Consider the following 14,211-nt stretch of genomic DNA (forward strand, 5'->3'; position numbering starts at 1 on the left):
TGTTCTTCTTTCTCTCGTTCCTTTAGGTGTAAGGTTAGATTGTTTCCTTGAGATATTTCTTGTTTCTTTAGGTAGGCTTGTATAGCTATAAACTTCCCTGTTAGAATTGCTTTTGCTGCATCCAATAGGTTTTGGATTGTCGTGTTTTCATTGTCATTTGTCTCTAGATATTTTTTGATTTCCTCTTTGATTTCTTCAGTGATCTCTTGGTTATTTTGTAACGTATTGTTTAGCCTCCATGTGTTTGTGTTTTTTACGTTTTTTTCCCTGTAATTCATTTCTAATCTTATAGCGCTGTGGTCGGAAAAGACGCCTGATATGATTTCAGTTTTCTTAAATTTACTGAGGGTTGATTTGTGACCCAAGATGTGATCTATCCTGGAGAATGTTTCGTGCGCACTTGAGAAGAAAGTGTAATGTGCTGTTTTTGGTTGGAATGTCCTATAAATATCAGTTAGATCTATCTGGTCTATTGTGTCATTAAAGCTTCTCTTTATTTATTTATTTTTATTTTGGATGATCTGTCCATTGGTGTAAATGAGGTGTTAAAAGACCCCCACTATTATTGTGTTACTGTCGATTTCCTCTCTTGCAGCTGTTAGCAGTTGCCTTATGTTTTGAGGTGCTCCTATGTTGGGTGCATATATGTTTCTAATTGTCATATCTTCTTCTTGGATTGATCCCTTGATCATTATGTAGTGTCCTTCCTTGTCTCTTGTAACATTCTTTATTTTAAAGTCTATTTTATCTGATATGAGTATAGCTACTCTAGCTTTCTTTAGATTTCCATTTGCATGGAATATCTTTTTCCATCCCCGCACTTTCAGTCGGTATGTGTCCCTAGGTCTGAAGTGGATCTCTTGTAGACAGCGTATATATGGGTCTTGTTTTTGTATCCATTCAGTGAGCCTGTGTCTTTTGGTTGGAGCATTTAATCCATTCAGGTTTAAGGTAATTATCGATATGTGTCTTCCTATGACCATTTTCTTAATTGTTATGGGTTTGTTTTTGTAGGTCCTTTTCTTCTCTTGTGTTTCCCACTTAGAGAAGTTCCTTTAGCATTTGTTGTAGAGCTGGTTTGGTGGTGCTGAATCCCCTTAGCTTTTGCTTGTCTGTAAAGCTTTTGATTTCTCTATCGAATCTGAATGAGATTCTTGCTGGGTAGAAGTAATCTTGGTTGTAGGTTCTTCCCTTTCATCACTTTAAATATATCATGCCACTGCCTTCTGGCTTGTAGAGTTTCTGCTGAGAAATCAGCTGTTAACCTTATGGGAGTTCCCTTGTATGTTTTTTGTTGTTTTTCCCTTGCTGCTTTCAATAATTTTTCTTTGCCTTTAATTTTTGCCAGTTTGATTACTGTGTGTCTCAGCGTGTTTCTCCTTGGGTTTATCCTGTATGGGACTCGCTGCACTTCCTGGACTTGGGTGGCTATGTCCTTTCCCATGTTAGGGAAGTTTTTGACTATAATCTCTTCAAATATTTTCTCAGGTTCTTTCTCTCTCTCTTCTCCTTCTGGGACCCCTATGATGCGAATGTTGCGTTTAATGTTGTCCCAGAGGTCTCTTAGGCTGTCTTCATTTCCTTTCCTTGTTTTTTCTTTAGTCTGTTCCGCAGCAGTGAATTCCACCATTCTGTCTTGCAGGTCACTTATCCGTTCTTCTGCCTCAGTTATTCTGCTATTGATTCCTTTTAGTGTAGTTTTCATTTCAGTTTTGTATTGTTCATCTTTGTTCGTTCTTTAATTCTTCTAGGTCTTTGTTAAACATTTCTTGCATCTTCTAAAATCTTTGCCTCCATTCTTTTTCTGAGGTCCTGGATTATCTTCACTATTATTATTCTGAGTTCTTTTTCTGGAAGGTTGCCTATGTGCACTTCATTTAGTTGTTTTTCTGGGGTTTTATCTTGTTCCTTCATCTGGTATATAGCCTTTTGCCTTTTCATTTTGTCTGTCTTTCTGTGAATGTGGTTTTTGTTCCACAGGCTGCAGGATTGTACTTCTTTCTTCTGCTGTCTGCCCTCTGGTGGATGAGGCTATCTAAGAGGCTTGATGGGAGGACTGGTGGTGGGTAGAGCTGACTGTTGCTCTTGTGGGCAGAGCTCAGTAAAACTTTAATCCACTTGACTGTTGATGGGTAGGGCTGGGTTCCCTCCCTGTTGGTTGTATGGCCTGACAACCCAGCACTGGAGCCTACCTGGGCTCTTTGGTGGGGCTGATGACAGACTCTGGGAGGGCTCCCGCCAAAGAGTACTTCCCAGAACTTCTGCTGCCAGTGTCCTTGTTCCCACGATGAGCCACAGCCACCCCCCACCTCTGCAGGAGACCCTCCAACACTAGCAGGTAGGTCTGGTTCAGTCTCCCCGGGGGTCACTGCTGCTTCCCCTGGGTCCCGATGCACACACTACTTTGTGTGTGCCCTCCAAGAGTGGAGTCTCTGTTTCCCCAGTCCTGTTGAAGTCCTGCAATCAATTCCTGCTAGGCGTCAAAGTCTGATTCTCTAGGAATTCCTCCTCCTGTTGCCAGACCCCCAGGTTGGGAAGCCTGACGTGGGGCTCAGAACCTTCACTCCAGTGGGTGGACTTCTGTGGCATAAGTGTTCGCCAGTCTGTGAGTCACCCACGCACCAGTTACGGGATTTGATTTTACCGTGATTGCGCCCCTCCTACCGTCTCACTGTGGCTTCTCCTTTGTCTTTGGATGTGGGGTATCTTTTTTGGTGAGTTCCAGTGTCTTCCTGTCGATGATTGTCCAGCAGGTAGTTGTGATTCTGGTGTTCTCGCAAGAGGGAGTGAGAGCACGTCCTTCTATTCCGCCATCTTGGTTGCTCCCCTTGCTTGTGTGATTTTTATTCCTCATTTTGTTAATGTGGCATCACATTGGTTTTTGGATAAGTTTGATTTGTTGAACCATCTTTGTATCCCTGGAATAAATCCCACTTGATTTGCTAGTATTTTGCTGAGGATTTTTGTATCTGTGTTCATCAGGGATATCGGCCTCTAGCTTTGTTTTTTTCCATTTGGTGTCTTTGTCTGTTTTGGTATCAGGGTAATGCTGGCCTTGTAAAATAAGTTTGGAAGTGTTCCCTATTCTTCTGTTTTTTGGAAGACTTTGAGGAGGATTGGTATTCTTTGAATTTTTGGTAGGATTCACCTGTGAAGCCGTCCTGTCCTGGATTTTTGTTTGTTGTGAAGTTTGTGATTACTAATTCAGTCTCCATACCAGTACAGGTGTACCTCATTTTATTGTGCTTTGCTTTATTGCACTTTGCAGATGTTGCTTTTTTTTTTAACAAATTGAAGGTTTATGACTACCCTGTGTCTTATTGGCACCATTGTTCCAACTGCATTATTTTCAAATTAAGGAATGTACATTGATTTTTTTTTTTTTTTTTTTTTTTTTTGCGGTACGCGGGCCTCTCACTGCTGTGGCCTCTTCCGTTGCAGAGCACAGGCTCCGGACACGCAGGCTCAGCAGCCATGGCTCACGGGCCCACCCGCTCCGCGGCATGTGGGATCTTCCCGGACCGGGGCACGAACCCGTGTCCCCTGCGTTGGCAGGTGGACTCTCAACCACTGCGCCACCAGGGAAGCCCTACATTGTTTTTTTTAGACATAATGTTATTGCACACTTAATAGACAACAGTGTAGTGTAAACATAACTTTTATTTATCTTAAAAATATTTATTTATTTGGCTGCGCTGGGTCTTAGTTGTGGCATGTGGGATCTTTGTTTCCGCGTGTGGGATCTTTTAGTTGCAGCTTGTGGGACCTTTTTTAGCTGCAGTATGCGGACTCTTAGTTGCAGCATGTGGGATCTAGTTCCCTGACCAGGGATCGAACATGGGCCCCCTGTGTTGGGAGCTCGGGGTCTTAACCATTGGACTACCAGGGAAGTCCCAACATAACTTTCACATGTATTGGGAAACCAAAAAATTTGTGTGACTCATTTTATTCCAGTATTCACTTTATTGCGGTGGCCTGGAACTGAGCTTGCAATATCTCCGAGATATGTCTGTGATTGGTTTGTTCAGATTTTCTGTTTTTTCATAATTTGGTCTTAGACAGTTTTGTGTTTCTAGGAATTTATCTATTTCTTCTAGGTTGCCCAATTTGTTGGCATATATTGTTCATAATAGTTTCTTATTATCCTTTGTATTTCTGTGTTACCAGTTGGAACATCTTTTCATTTTTGGTTTCTGTGTGTTTTTTGTTTTTGCAGTTGGTTAGTTCCCCAACCAGGGATTGAACCTGGGCCACGTTGTTAAGACTTGTTTTGTGGTCTGACATACGATCTGTCCTGGAGAATGTTCCATGAACACTTGAAGAATGTGTATTTTGTTGCTTTTGGATGGAATGTTCTGTATATATTTGTTCCATCTTGTCTAATATGTCATTTAGGGCCTGTGTTTCCCTACTGTTGTTTTGGTCTGGATGATCTATCTATTGATATAAATGGGGTTTTAAAGGCTCCTCTAATTACATTGCTGTCTGTTTCTTCCTTTAGGTCTCTTAATATTTGCCTTATATGTTTAGGTGCTCCTGGAGTTAAAATTCATGAAGAATGTTAAGTTAACCTTTTCTGTCCTAAGTTTCCTGATAAACTTTAAGAAGAAAATAAATAAAATTTACTTTATTTGTTTGGGTTAGTACCCAAAATAGATATATTCTTGGCTTAAACATTATTTGAATTGTGATATCACTCATAAAGACCTATATTGTCTTTTATCTTTTTGTTGTTGTTGTTGAGGTGTAGTTGTTTTACGGTGTTGTGTTAGTTTCTACTGTACAGCGAAGTGGAGATCCCTGTGCTATACAGCAGGTTCTTATTAGTTATGTATTTTATACATATTAGTGTATATATGTCACTCCCAATCTCCCAATTCATCCCCCACCCCCACTTTGCCCCCTTGGCATCCATACGTTTGTTCGCTACGTCTGTGTCTCTATTTATGCCTTGCAAACCAGTTCATCTGTACCGTTTTTCTAGATTCCACATATATGCGTTAATATACGATATTTGTTTTTCTCTTTCTGACTTCACTCTGTATGGCAATCTCTAGGTCCATCCACGTCTCTACAAATGACCCAATTTCGTTCCTTTTTATGGCTAATATTCCATTGTATGTATGTATCACATCTTCTTTATCCATTGGTCTGTCGATGGGTATTTAGGTTGCTTCCATGACCTGGGTAAATAGTAAATAGTGCTGCAGTGAACATTGGGGTGCATGTGTCTTTTTGAACTACTGTTTTCTCTGGGTATATGCCCAGTGGTGGGATTGCTGGGTCATACGGTAATTCTATTTTTAGTTTTTTAAGGAACGTCTGTACTGTTCTCCATAGTGGCTGTATCAATTTACATTCCCACCAGCAGTGCAAAAGGGTTCCCTTTTCTCCACACCCTCTCCAGCATTTGTTGTCTTTTATCATTTTTGAACGAAGTATTGAGATAAAACCTTCCCCATAAAATTTTAGTGCATCTTGAAGTAATTGGCAGAAGAGAAACATGTTTTCAGAATTATAAAATATCAGTGCCCAAACTTTTAGAATCCCTAACGAACGTTCCCATTTCAGTTGCTTCTTGTTCCTGTTTTATTTTGAATCACCAAAGAAGCATATGGATTTAATACTTTTAATGCTGTGATTCTGCCAAGAACAGTATTTAAAGAGATCAATTTTAATATTAGAGACCTTTAAAGATTGTTTTAAAAATAAGAATTACTACAAAAATAAGCTTCATACAGTATCTTTAGTTGGAAAAGAATGCAGTTTAGTCTATCTCCCCAATCACATTGTAAGCTTTATGGTGGTAGATAACCTCTGCTGCTTTTACTGTCTTTTAACTCATTTAATTTTCACAACATTCTCATTTTAAAGATGAGAAAACTTGGGCAGGAAGTTAAGAAAGCCAAGTTCAGGTGTCTAATAAGTGTTCAAGCTGAGATTTGAACCTAGGCAGTTGGCATGTGCTGGGTGTCTAACAAGAACTTGGTGTAGGACCTGTATTTTTTAATAGGGAATTTGATTGCTGTGGTGCCAGATAACCTAAAGTAGGTGTGTGTTTTAAAATGAAATGTAACTCCTGAGTTGGCAGCGTGATCAGAGATTGGATTTTACATGGGGAAGTTTTTGGGGAGTTGGAAGAGCCATGAGGTCCTGTTCCTACCACTTGAGAACTTTTTATTTCTTTGGTGTTCAAGAAAAAGTTTATTCTCACACCATAGACAAAAATAAACTCAAAATAGCTTTAAGACTTAAACATAAGACGTGACACCACAAAACTCCTAGAAGAGAACATAGGCAAAACATTCGCTGAAGTGGCAGTGTTTTCCTAGGGCAGTCTCCCAAGGCAATAGAAATAAAAGCAAAAATAAACAAATGGGACTTAATCACACAGAAGCTTTTGCGTAGCTAAGGATGTCATAAACAAGATGAAAAGACAGCCTACAGAATGAGAGAAAATACTTACAAAGTATGCGACTTAGAAGGGCTTAATTTCCAAAATAATTAAACAGCTGATGCAACTCAATAACAAAAAACTAAACAACCCAATCAAAAAATGGGCAGAAGACCCAAATAGTTCTCCAAAGAAGACATATAGACGGCCAATAGGCACATGTAAAGATGCTCAACGTCACTAATTATTAGAAAAATGCAAATCAAAACCATAATGAGGTACCACCTAACACCAGTCAGAATGGCCATCATTAAAAAGTATACAAATAACAAATGCTGGAGAGGATGTAGAGAAAAGGGAATCCTTCTGCACTGTTGGTAGGAATGTAAGTTGGTGCAGCTACTATGGAAAACAGTATGGAGGTTTCTTGAACTAAAAATAGAGTTAACATATGATCCAGCAATCCCACTTCTGGGCATATATCTGGGCAAAACTCCAATTCAAAAAGATATATGCACCCCTATGTTCATAGCAGCACTATTCACAGTAGCCGAGACATGGAAACAACTTACATGTCCATCGACAGATGAATGGATAAGGATGTGGTATTATATATACACATGGAATATTACTCAGCCATAAAAAAGTGAAATAATGCCATTTGCAGCAACGTGGATGTACCTCAAGATTATCATACTTAAGTGAAGTAAGTCAGAGGAAGACAAATACCATATGGTATCACTTATATGTGGAATCTAAAATATGATACAAATGATGAACCTATTAACAAAACAGAAACAGACTCACGGACATAGAAAACAAATTTATGGTTACCAAAGGGGAAAGAGGGTGGGGAAGGTTGGGATTAGCAGACACACACTAGTATACATAAAATAGGTAACCAACAAGGACCTACTGTATAGCTACTGTATATTCAATATCCTGTAATAAACTAATGGAAAAGAATATGAAAAAGAAAAAAATTTATTCTACTATTGTGGAACTTGAAGTTTAACTAGGGAGCTTCGTAAATATAGTACAAGGTAGAAAATGATTAATGTCATTGGACAGAGAGACTAGAGGCAGTGTTAGAATAAGGTAACCTCAGAGAGCATCTCATCCTGGCTTCTCAAAGTATGTCCAAGAGCCAGTAGCTTCAGCTTCACCTGGGTAGAATCTCAAGCCCTTCTGAATCAGTGTGCATTTTAACCAGATTACCCAGTGATTTGGATTCCATTAAAACTTGAGAAGCACACATCTAACTCCATCATTTTACAGGTGAGGGAACAGGCCCTGAAGGATGAGATAACTTGGCTGGTTTAGTGGGATTACAGAACTTGAGCCCAGTGCCCCAGGTTCTTGGTAGGGCTATGTCTGCACTGTGCCATCCTAGTTAGGAAGTACTTTGGGATTTCAGAGAAGGTTGTCTCTTAAATAGGGCTTCTTTCAAAGCTTAGAAAGGTAAAGGCATATGCAGATTCTTTCATTATTTTTTTTTCCCTGTGCCTAGAACCTTGTTGATTGTCACTTGCTTTAGCTATATGCTCAGAATACATTCCTTAGAGGAATCATGTTGATCATAACTTACCTTTCTTGATTATGTACATTCTCTCCCCAAAAGATCTGTATCGTTTCTGGATACTATATAATACTCCTGTGTTAAGAACATGTTTTTTATTCAAATCCAGGACTCCATGGTTAAAATTATATTTTAAGCCCTTAGTCATTTCTGGTTATCCATTATTATTTTTAGGAATAAATTGAGACTTAGAGAAAAAGTTTGTTTAATTACTATTTGAAGAATAAAAAGCCTCTGAAACAATTGAAAGGAATAATCTTTCTTTTAAGAATGTTGCTTGCCTCTTCCTTACAAAAATAGAAACGGGGAAAATGTAAACAGCATGCATTGCTAGAAGTGTACTGTTCCCTACTTTTGTCTTCACCTCTGTTTTACACTGAGCATGATTTGTAAACTTGCAAATATTTCTAATCTCAGTTACAAAAGTGATTTTCTGAAATATTTTTATGAGGCATCAGTGGCACATTTTTTGAAAAGCATTCAACACAAATCATTTCACACCTGACACACAGATTTGATTTTTGCTTTTTAAAAAGAAACTGAGGTAAAGAACACATAAAATTTTCTGTCTTTAAATTTTTAATTAAAAATAATTTTGGGTCGCATCATGTGGCTTGCAGGAAGTTCAATTCCCCGACCAGGGATTGAACCTGGGCCATGGCAGTGAAAGCGCCGAATCCCAACCACTAGACCAGCAGGGGACTCCCAAATTTGCCATCTATAATTTTTAAGTGTACAGTTCAGTAGTGTTAAGAATATTCACATTGTTATGCAGCAGATCTCCAGAACTTTTTCATCTTGTAAATCTGAAACTCTACACCCATTGAACAGCAACTCCCCACTTTTCTCTCCCCCGAGTCTCTGGCAACTATCCTTTCTACTTTCAGTTTCTGTGAGTTTGACTACTTTAGATACCTCATTAAGTGGGATCATACAGTATTTGTCTTTCTGCAAGTGGCTCATTATATATTTCATTATTAGTTTAAAGTTCTCAAAGTTCACGCTGTAGCATGTGTCAGTTTCCTCCCTCTTCAGGCTGAGTAATTTTACATTGTGTGTATGTACCACATTTTGTTCATTCATCTATTGATGGATGCTTAGGTTGCTTCCACCTTTTGATTATTCTGAATAATGCTGCTGTGAACATAGGTGTATAGTGCTTTTTCACTTTAAGCAGCTTTGCTAAATTATCTGTGAGTTTGTTAGTGAGGAAAATATCACACTAGTTAGAAGACTTCAGCTGACCATTGCTTTCTCCTTGTCTGCTAACTGTATAACCTTATGTAAGATATGTGACCACTATGAGTCTATGGACCTCCTTATGTAAGAGATGAAACACATTCACAAAATTGTAATAGTTCTGAAATGTAACACAGATGTAAGGAGACCAATGACTATTTATTTAATCCATTTGCTTTCAGTACTTTGAGTTTGTTGTTTTGGTGAGTTGTATCTGAAAAGATCTCCACCATAACATTAAATATTGGTATCATTAATTCCTCAACTGTATAACATACAAACTTTTTATCTTGAAAACATAAATAGCAACTTTAATGTTGAAAAGGAAGAATGAGTTAAAAACCAAGAAAATAAACATTTTGAGTAACAATTTGATGATGGCCCTTGGCTTATCTCTGAAGAATGTTCCTGAAGGAGTTGGTGCCTAGTGTTAACCTCGATTGTTTATTAGTGGAGTTGAGAGAAGTTGCCAGTCCTTTCAGATACTACCCATTAGGTTTCCCCAGTTTTAGATACAGCCATAATGGTTTGATGTGTGGCAACAAACAGCATTATATCTTCTTAAAAGTTTTTTTTTTTTTTTTTTTTTTAAGTAAGAGGAACTCAGGAATGTTTGTCTTCTAGGCTCATCAACAGAGCAGACGAGCAGATCGTTTAGTAGCTGCAGGGAAATACGAAGAGGCTATTTCTTGTCACAAAAAGGCTGCAGGTGAGTATTCTTTTTAAGAAATACTGAGTCTAAAACTGCAGGGCAGTTTCTTTTTTCCAGTATCTCTCAACACGTTATTTAGAATGAAAGTCACAAGAGTAATGATGTGTTGTTGCCCTGCATGTACCAGGTTGATACTACTGACCCACTGGAACACAGCTTGGATTATTTTTCAAGTGAGTGTGTTAGATTTTTCAGCTCCTCCTAACCCAGTCTTTCTAAATCAAGAAGATTGCATATGCCGTATTCATAAATGATTCCTGGACACAGCTTCCTGAGCCTGAAGATCCCCAAAGACAGAAGTGATTCCAAGAAGTGTCTGTCAGTTCATCTTAGTTGTTATAGAGAAGGAGTCTGGATTTCAAATATTTAGCTTTTCTGGGTTTTGAAAGTAATAACTAATTTAATTCCGGCCATTAATTTTCACTGAGTTTCTGTTTTCTAAGATGCTGATAATACAAAATCCATTGAAACTCTTTCCTGTGGCCTTTCTTTAGCTTCCCTTCTGAATGTTTCGTCTATACATTCATGCCTATAGTACCATGCTGCTGATGACCTTCTTTTAGGTATGAAGTTTAGAATTACTGGATTCTTACCAAACACCTAATTTTATCCCAGTCATACAAGCTAGCATATGTTGAACTCAGAAATAGATCTTCAGGGTCTGTTTGTACAGACTGGTTTCTGTTAGCTGAGTAGCCTAAAAGCTTCGGGGCGGGGGTGCTTCATCCTACAGTGGAGTGGCTGCCTGTCTTAGAGCGAGCCCCGTACTCTTTCCGCTGGAGGAAGGCGCTTTCCTCCCCTCTAGGCCAGTACCATGATCCAAGTCCTGCTTTTTCCTGGCAGAGGCTGCCCCTCCTGATAAGTCCTTCTGTGTCAGTGATTTTTTGCCTACAAGTCAGTAATTTTCAGAGAAAATTTCACGTCTTATTTTTGAAGAGTTAGTTTTGCTACTGAAGCGTACCCCTTCAGCTGTAGGGCTGAATGCATTGTATATATCCCATAAATCTTTGTGGATTTTATGGTGAACTTTATGGGAGCTTTAGACAGCATTAAACTTGGCAGCTAGTGCTCTTTAAATCTTTCATAAGCCATATTTTGTTATGAATCAAATTGTTAAATTTGTAGTCACTATAAAAAAAAAGTGTACTATACTATTTAAAAAAAAACATGAATGCTGCAGTGAAATGCTACATTTAGTTAAATAATCCAGAGTGGTCATGGTTACACATAAATAACAGACTGATCAGCATTAGGTTGTGTGTTGATTGGTAGGATACTCTGCCCCCGCCCCTCGCCGAGAAGGAAGGATTTATTACTTGCAGCAAGTAAGGAGAACATTTGCTTTCCCAAAGCAGTGTCTCTGGATTGGTAGGATATTCTGAATACATAAAAGAGAGAGAAGTTTCTTTCATTCCTAGCCTGCATCCCTGTCTTTATTTGAAGACTTAAAATTAATGTTGGGCTTTTAAATTCTTCTCTCCCTTTCTCTGTATCTAAAGAAAAGATAAAGGCAGTCTGTTGGATCCCATTAGCTCTAATTATGGAGATAGAACTTTAAGTGTGATTAGTTAATCCCACCCAGCGGATTTGATTTGGAGTTTAGACTTGGTTAAAAATAGCCTTGTGTTGTGTTTCAGAGTAGAGTTGTGAATGTAGTGCTAGTTTGAAAATTAATGTGGTTAGAATGAGCTCAGTGTTTTCTAAATTGACTTATATCTAGGGCTCGAACAGAGGTGTTTTGGGAGGTATGGATGTAAATGTATCCTGAGAGGAAGGAACTTAGTATTTGGAAATCATTTTAGAGACAAAACAGGGAAAGGTCATCATCTGAGAAAGACTGGTGGGATGAAAGCCTGAAATGAGAGAATTTAAGGGCAAAATAAGGGGCCTCTGTTCAAGATCAGAGGAGATTCTGAGACAGTTTACCCGAGACTACACAGCTAAGGACTCATATCCTCTACACTTTGTAGTGTTCTGATAGTGTTTTGTAAATATGTAGAAATAAAGAGGTTATGTGATAAACTGAGATACCCAACCCAGAAGGAGAAAGCTGTCTACATCTGGCAGGAGGTGGGGAGGAGGAGGTGTACGCATTTTTACCGCTCTATATTGAAAAAAAGTTAAGAAGCCATAAACTACCAAGAATTCAGCATTATTGCTTTAAACCCTATTGCTTTAAACCCTTGATTAGCAGCTGTAACTGGTTTTCTGTAACTCTCCCTTATCAGTCTTTTTTTTTAAAATAAATTTATTTTATTTTTGGCTGCGTTGGGTCTTTTTTGCTGCACACGGGCTTTCTCTAGTTGCAGCGAATGGGGGCTACTCTTTGTTGCAGTGCGTGGGCTTCTCATCGCGGTGGCTTCTCTTGTTGCAGAGCATGTGCTCTAGGCACGTGGGCTTCAGTAGTTGTGGCGCTCGGGCTCAGTAGCTGTGGCGCACGGGCTTAGCTGCTCTGTGGCATGTGGGATCCTCCTGGACCAGGACTTGAACCCGTGTCCCCTGCATTGGCAGGCGGATTCTTAACCACTGCACCACCAGGGAAGTCCTCCCTTACCAGTCTTAATGCAATCCAGTTTCTAAGTGGATTTCGTTTCTTTCACAGACAGGAAAAAGAGCAAAAGCTTAAATGGGAAGTTAATCATAGGCATTAACAATGCTTAGAACTCAAAATGAACTTTTCAGAAGATGAGCAGACCTCAGAGTACATTGTTTATATGTATTTGATAGTAAATGTTATTATTTTAAGAAGTGATAGATTCTTCAGATTTTCTTAATTCCTTTTCTTCATCATTTACTTAGTATTTACTTCAAATATTAGCCTTGTATCATAATTGAAGAAAGCAGTTTAACCACATTGCTAAATATTTCTGAGATAAGTATTCCCTGCCTACATTTCTGTCTTGGGCATTTGTTCCTGTTGTGGCTCTGGGGTAAACTCATTACCATGCAGTCAGATTAAAAATTTTTTTTTCTTTTAAAATAACTTTTCTTTTAAGACCCAGATTTTAAGATTGGGAAATAATTTAAATGACAGTGTGACTCTTTTTGAATTCTCTGAGCTTTGGGAACTCAGTGTCCTTGGGTATCTTCTTCTGTCATGTTATAGTTTCAAGGTTCTACAAAGGGAGGCACTGCATTTGGGTTAAGCTTGGTTTTGTAAAACTGTTCTATGTGTTAAGAAACTGGATTTAAAGCAAACTGTATTTCAGACAGGGAGGCAAACGTACACAGAATAATGGGAGGGATGTCTGGGGAAATCCACACAATCACAGTAAGAGATAGAATGTCTCAACAGACTTACACATGAACAAAAGGAAAAGAAGTCGTCTGTATGCAGTTATACAGACTTAATAAGACAAAAAGTTGAGGGGAAAATGTAGGTATGGCTGGAGCATAGGCCATATAACCAACTCTGTTTTCTGATGTGGAGGGAGCATCCAATTAGTCTGTCTTGAAGACTGTGATAGAACCTGGCAGACAACAGTTCTAAGTGATGAACTCAGGAAATCATTAAAATATTTGGATTAAGATTAGACAGAAAGCAGTGCCTGTAGTATTGGAGAAAAGGCAAGAAGGAAGTTAATGTATGAGAGATGCCAAAAAGTTTATAGTGAGCAAGAGATAAAAAAAATGGGGATTAATTGGACACGACCTATTATTAATAATACTTGTTATTTATACCCTATCTTGTTCCAGCAAGATATAAAAGGGCTTACAGAGGACTACAACAAAATATAAAATCCATAGAAAGATAAAATGGGGGAGGACTGGTAGTTCACAAAATGCATCATGGGTTCTTGAAGGGGGGGAACATGGCCTTCAGTGTTCTAGCAGTCAGCTTAGAGAGGAAAGTTATGGATTTTTACAGTGACATTTTCATAAATGTCCTAATACTGCCTGCAGCTACTTATTATAAATATGTCAATGAGTTCTTTGGGCTTTTAACTACCAGATTCACAGTAGGCTGATAGTATAGCTCAGAAACAATTCAATAAAAGTAGTTCTATAGGAGACCAAAATGATAGTTTAGGTATTCATGTGGGTAAAAAGTCATTGATAGTCAATATCTTGATATTTTTGTGAGCATAATTTGAGTAATAGGATTTTGATAGGTTCTTGTTTAATTTTAATCCTACCTAATTCTATTTTTCTGATTATGCCATCTTTATTCCTTAACTGTGAAATCTGCATTGATTTAAAAGAACCAGCCCCTCCAAGGTGTATGGAATATGTACATTTGATTACCACTGATATTTTTTATGGAGAAGTTAAGAATCCTTTTTTTAA

General features: G+C 38.4%; 1 protein-coding gene across 3 annotated transcripts in view; it reads left to right on the forward strand.

Moving 5' to 3' along the window:
- The window catches only part of NRBF2 (nuclear receptor binding factor 2), a 52,169-nt gene that overhangs the window by 14,960 nt on the left and 22,998 nt on the right, over window positions 1-14,211 (forward strand). For 2 of the 3 annotated variants that reach the window (XR_009536093.1, XM_060126352.1), the window contains exon 2: window positions 9,837-9,921. The exons of the other annotated variant lie outside the window; for it this stretch is intronic. Coding sequence is in view for 1 of the 2 variants with exons in the window: in XM_060126352.1 (XP_059982335.1) it covers window positions 9,837-9,921 (85 nt within the window). In the remaining variant the exon portion in view is untranslated. The remainder of the gene's footprint in view (window positions 1-9,836; window positions 9,922-14,211) is intronic. 3 annotated transcript variants of the gene reach the window in all.

Source organism: Lagenorhynchus albirostris, chromosome 16 (genome assembly GCF_949774975.1).
Source record: "Lagenorhynchus albirostris chromosome 16, mLagAlb1.1, whole genome shotgun sequence".
Classification (NCBI taxonomy): Eukaryota; Metazoa; Chordata; class Mammalia; order Artiodactyla; family Delphinidae; genus Lagenorhynchus; species Lagenorhynchus albirostris.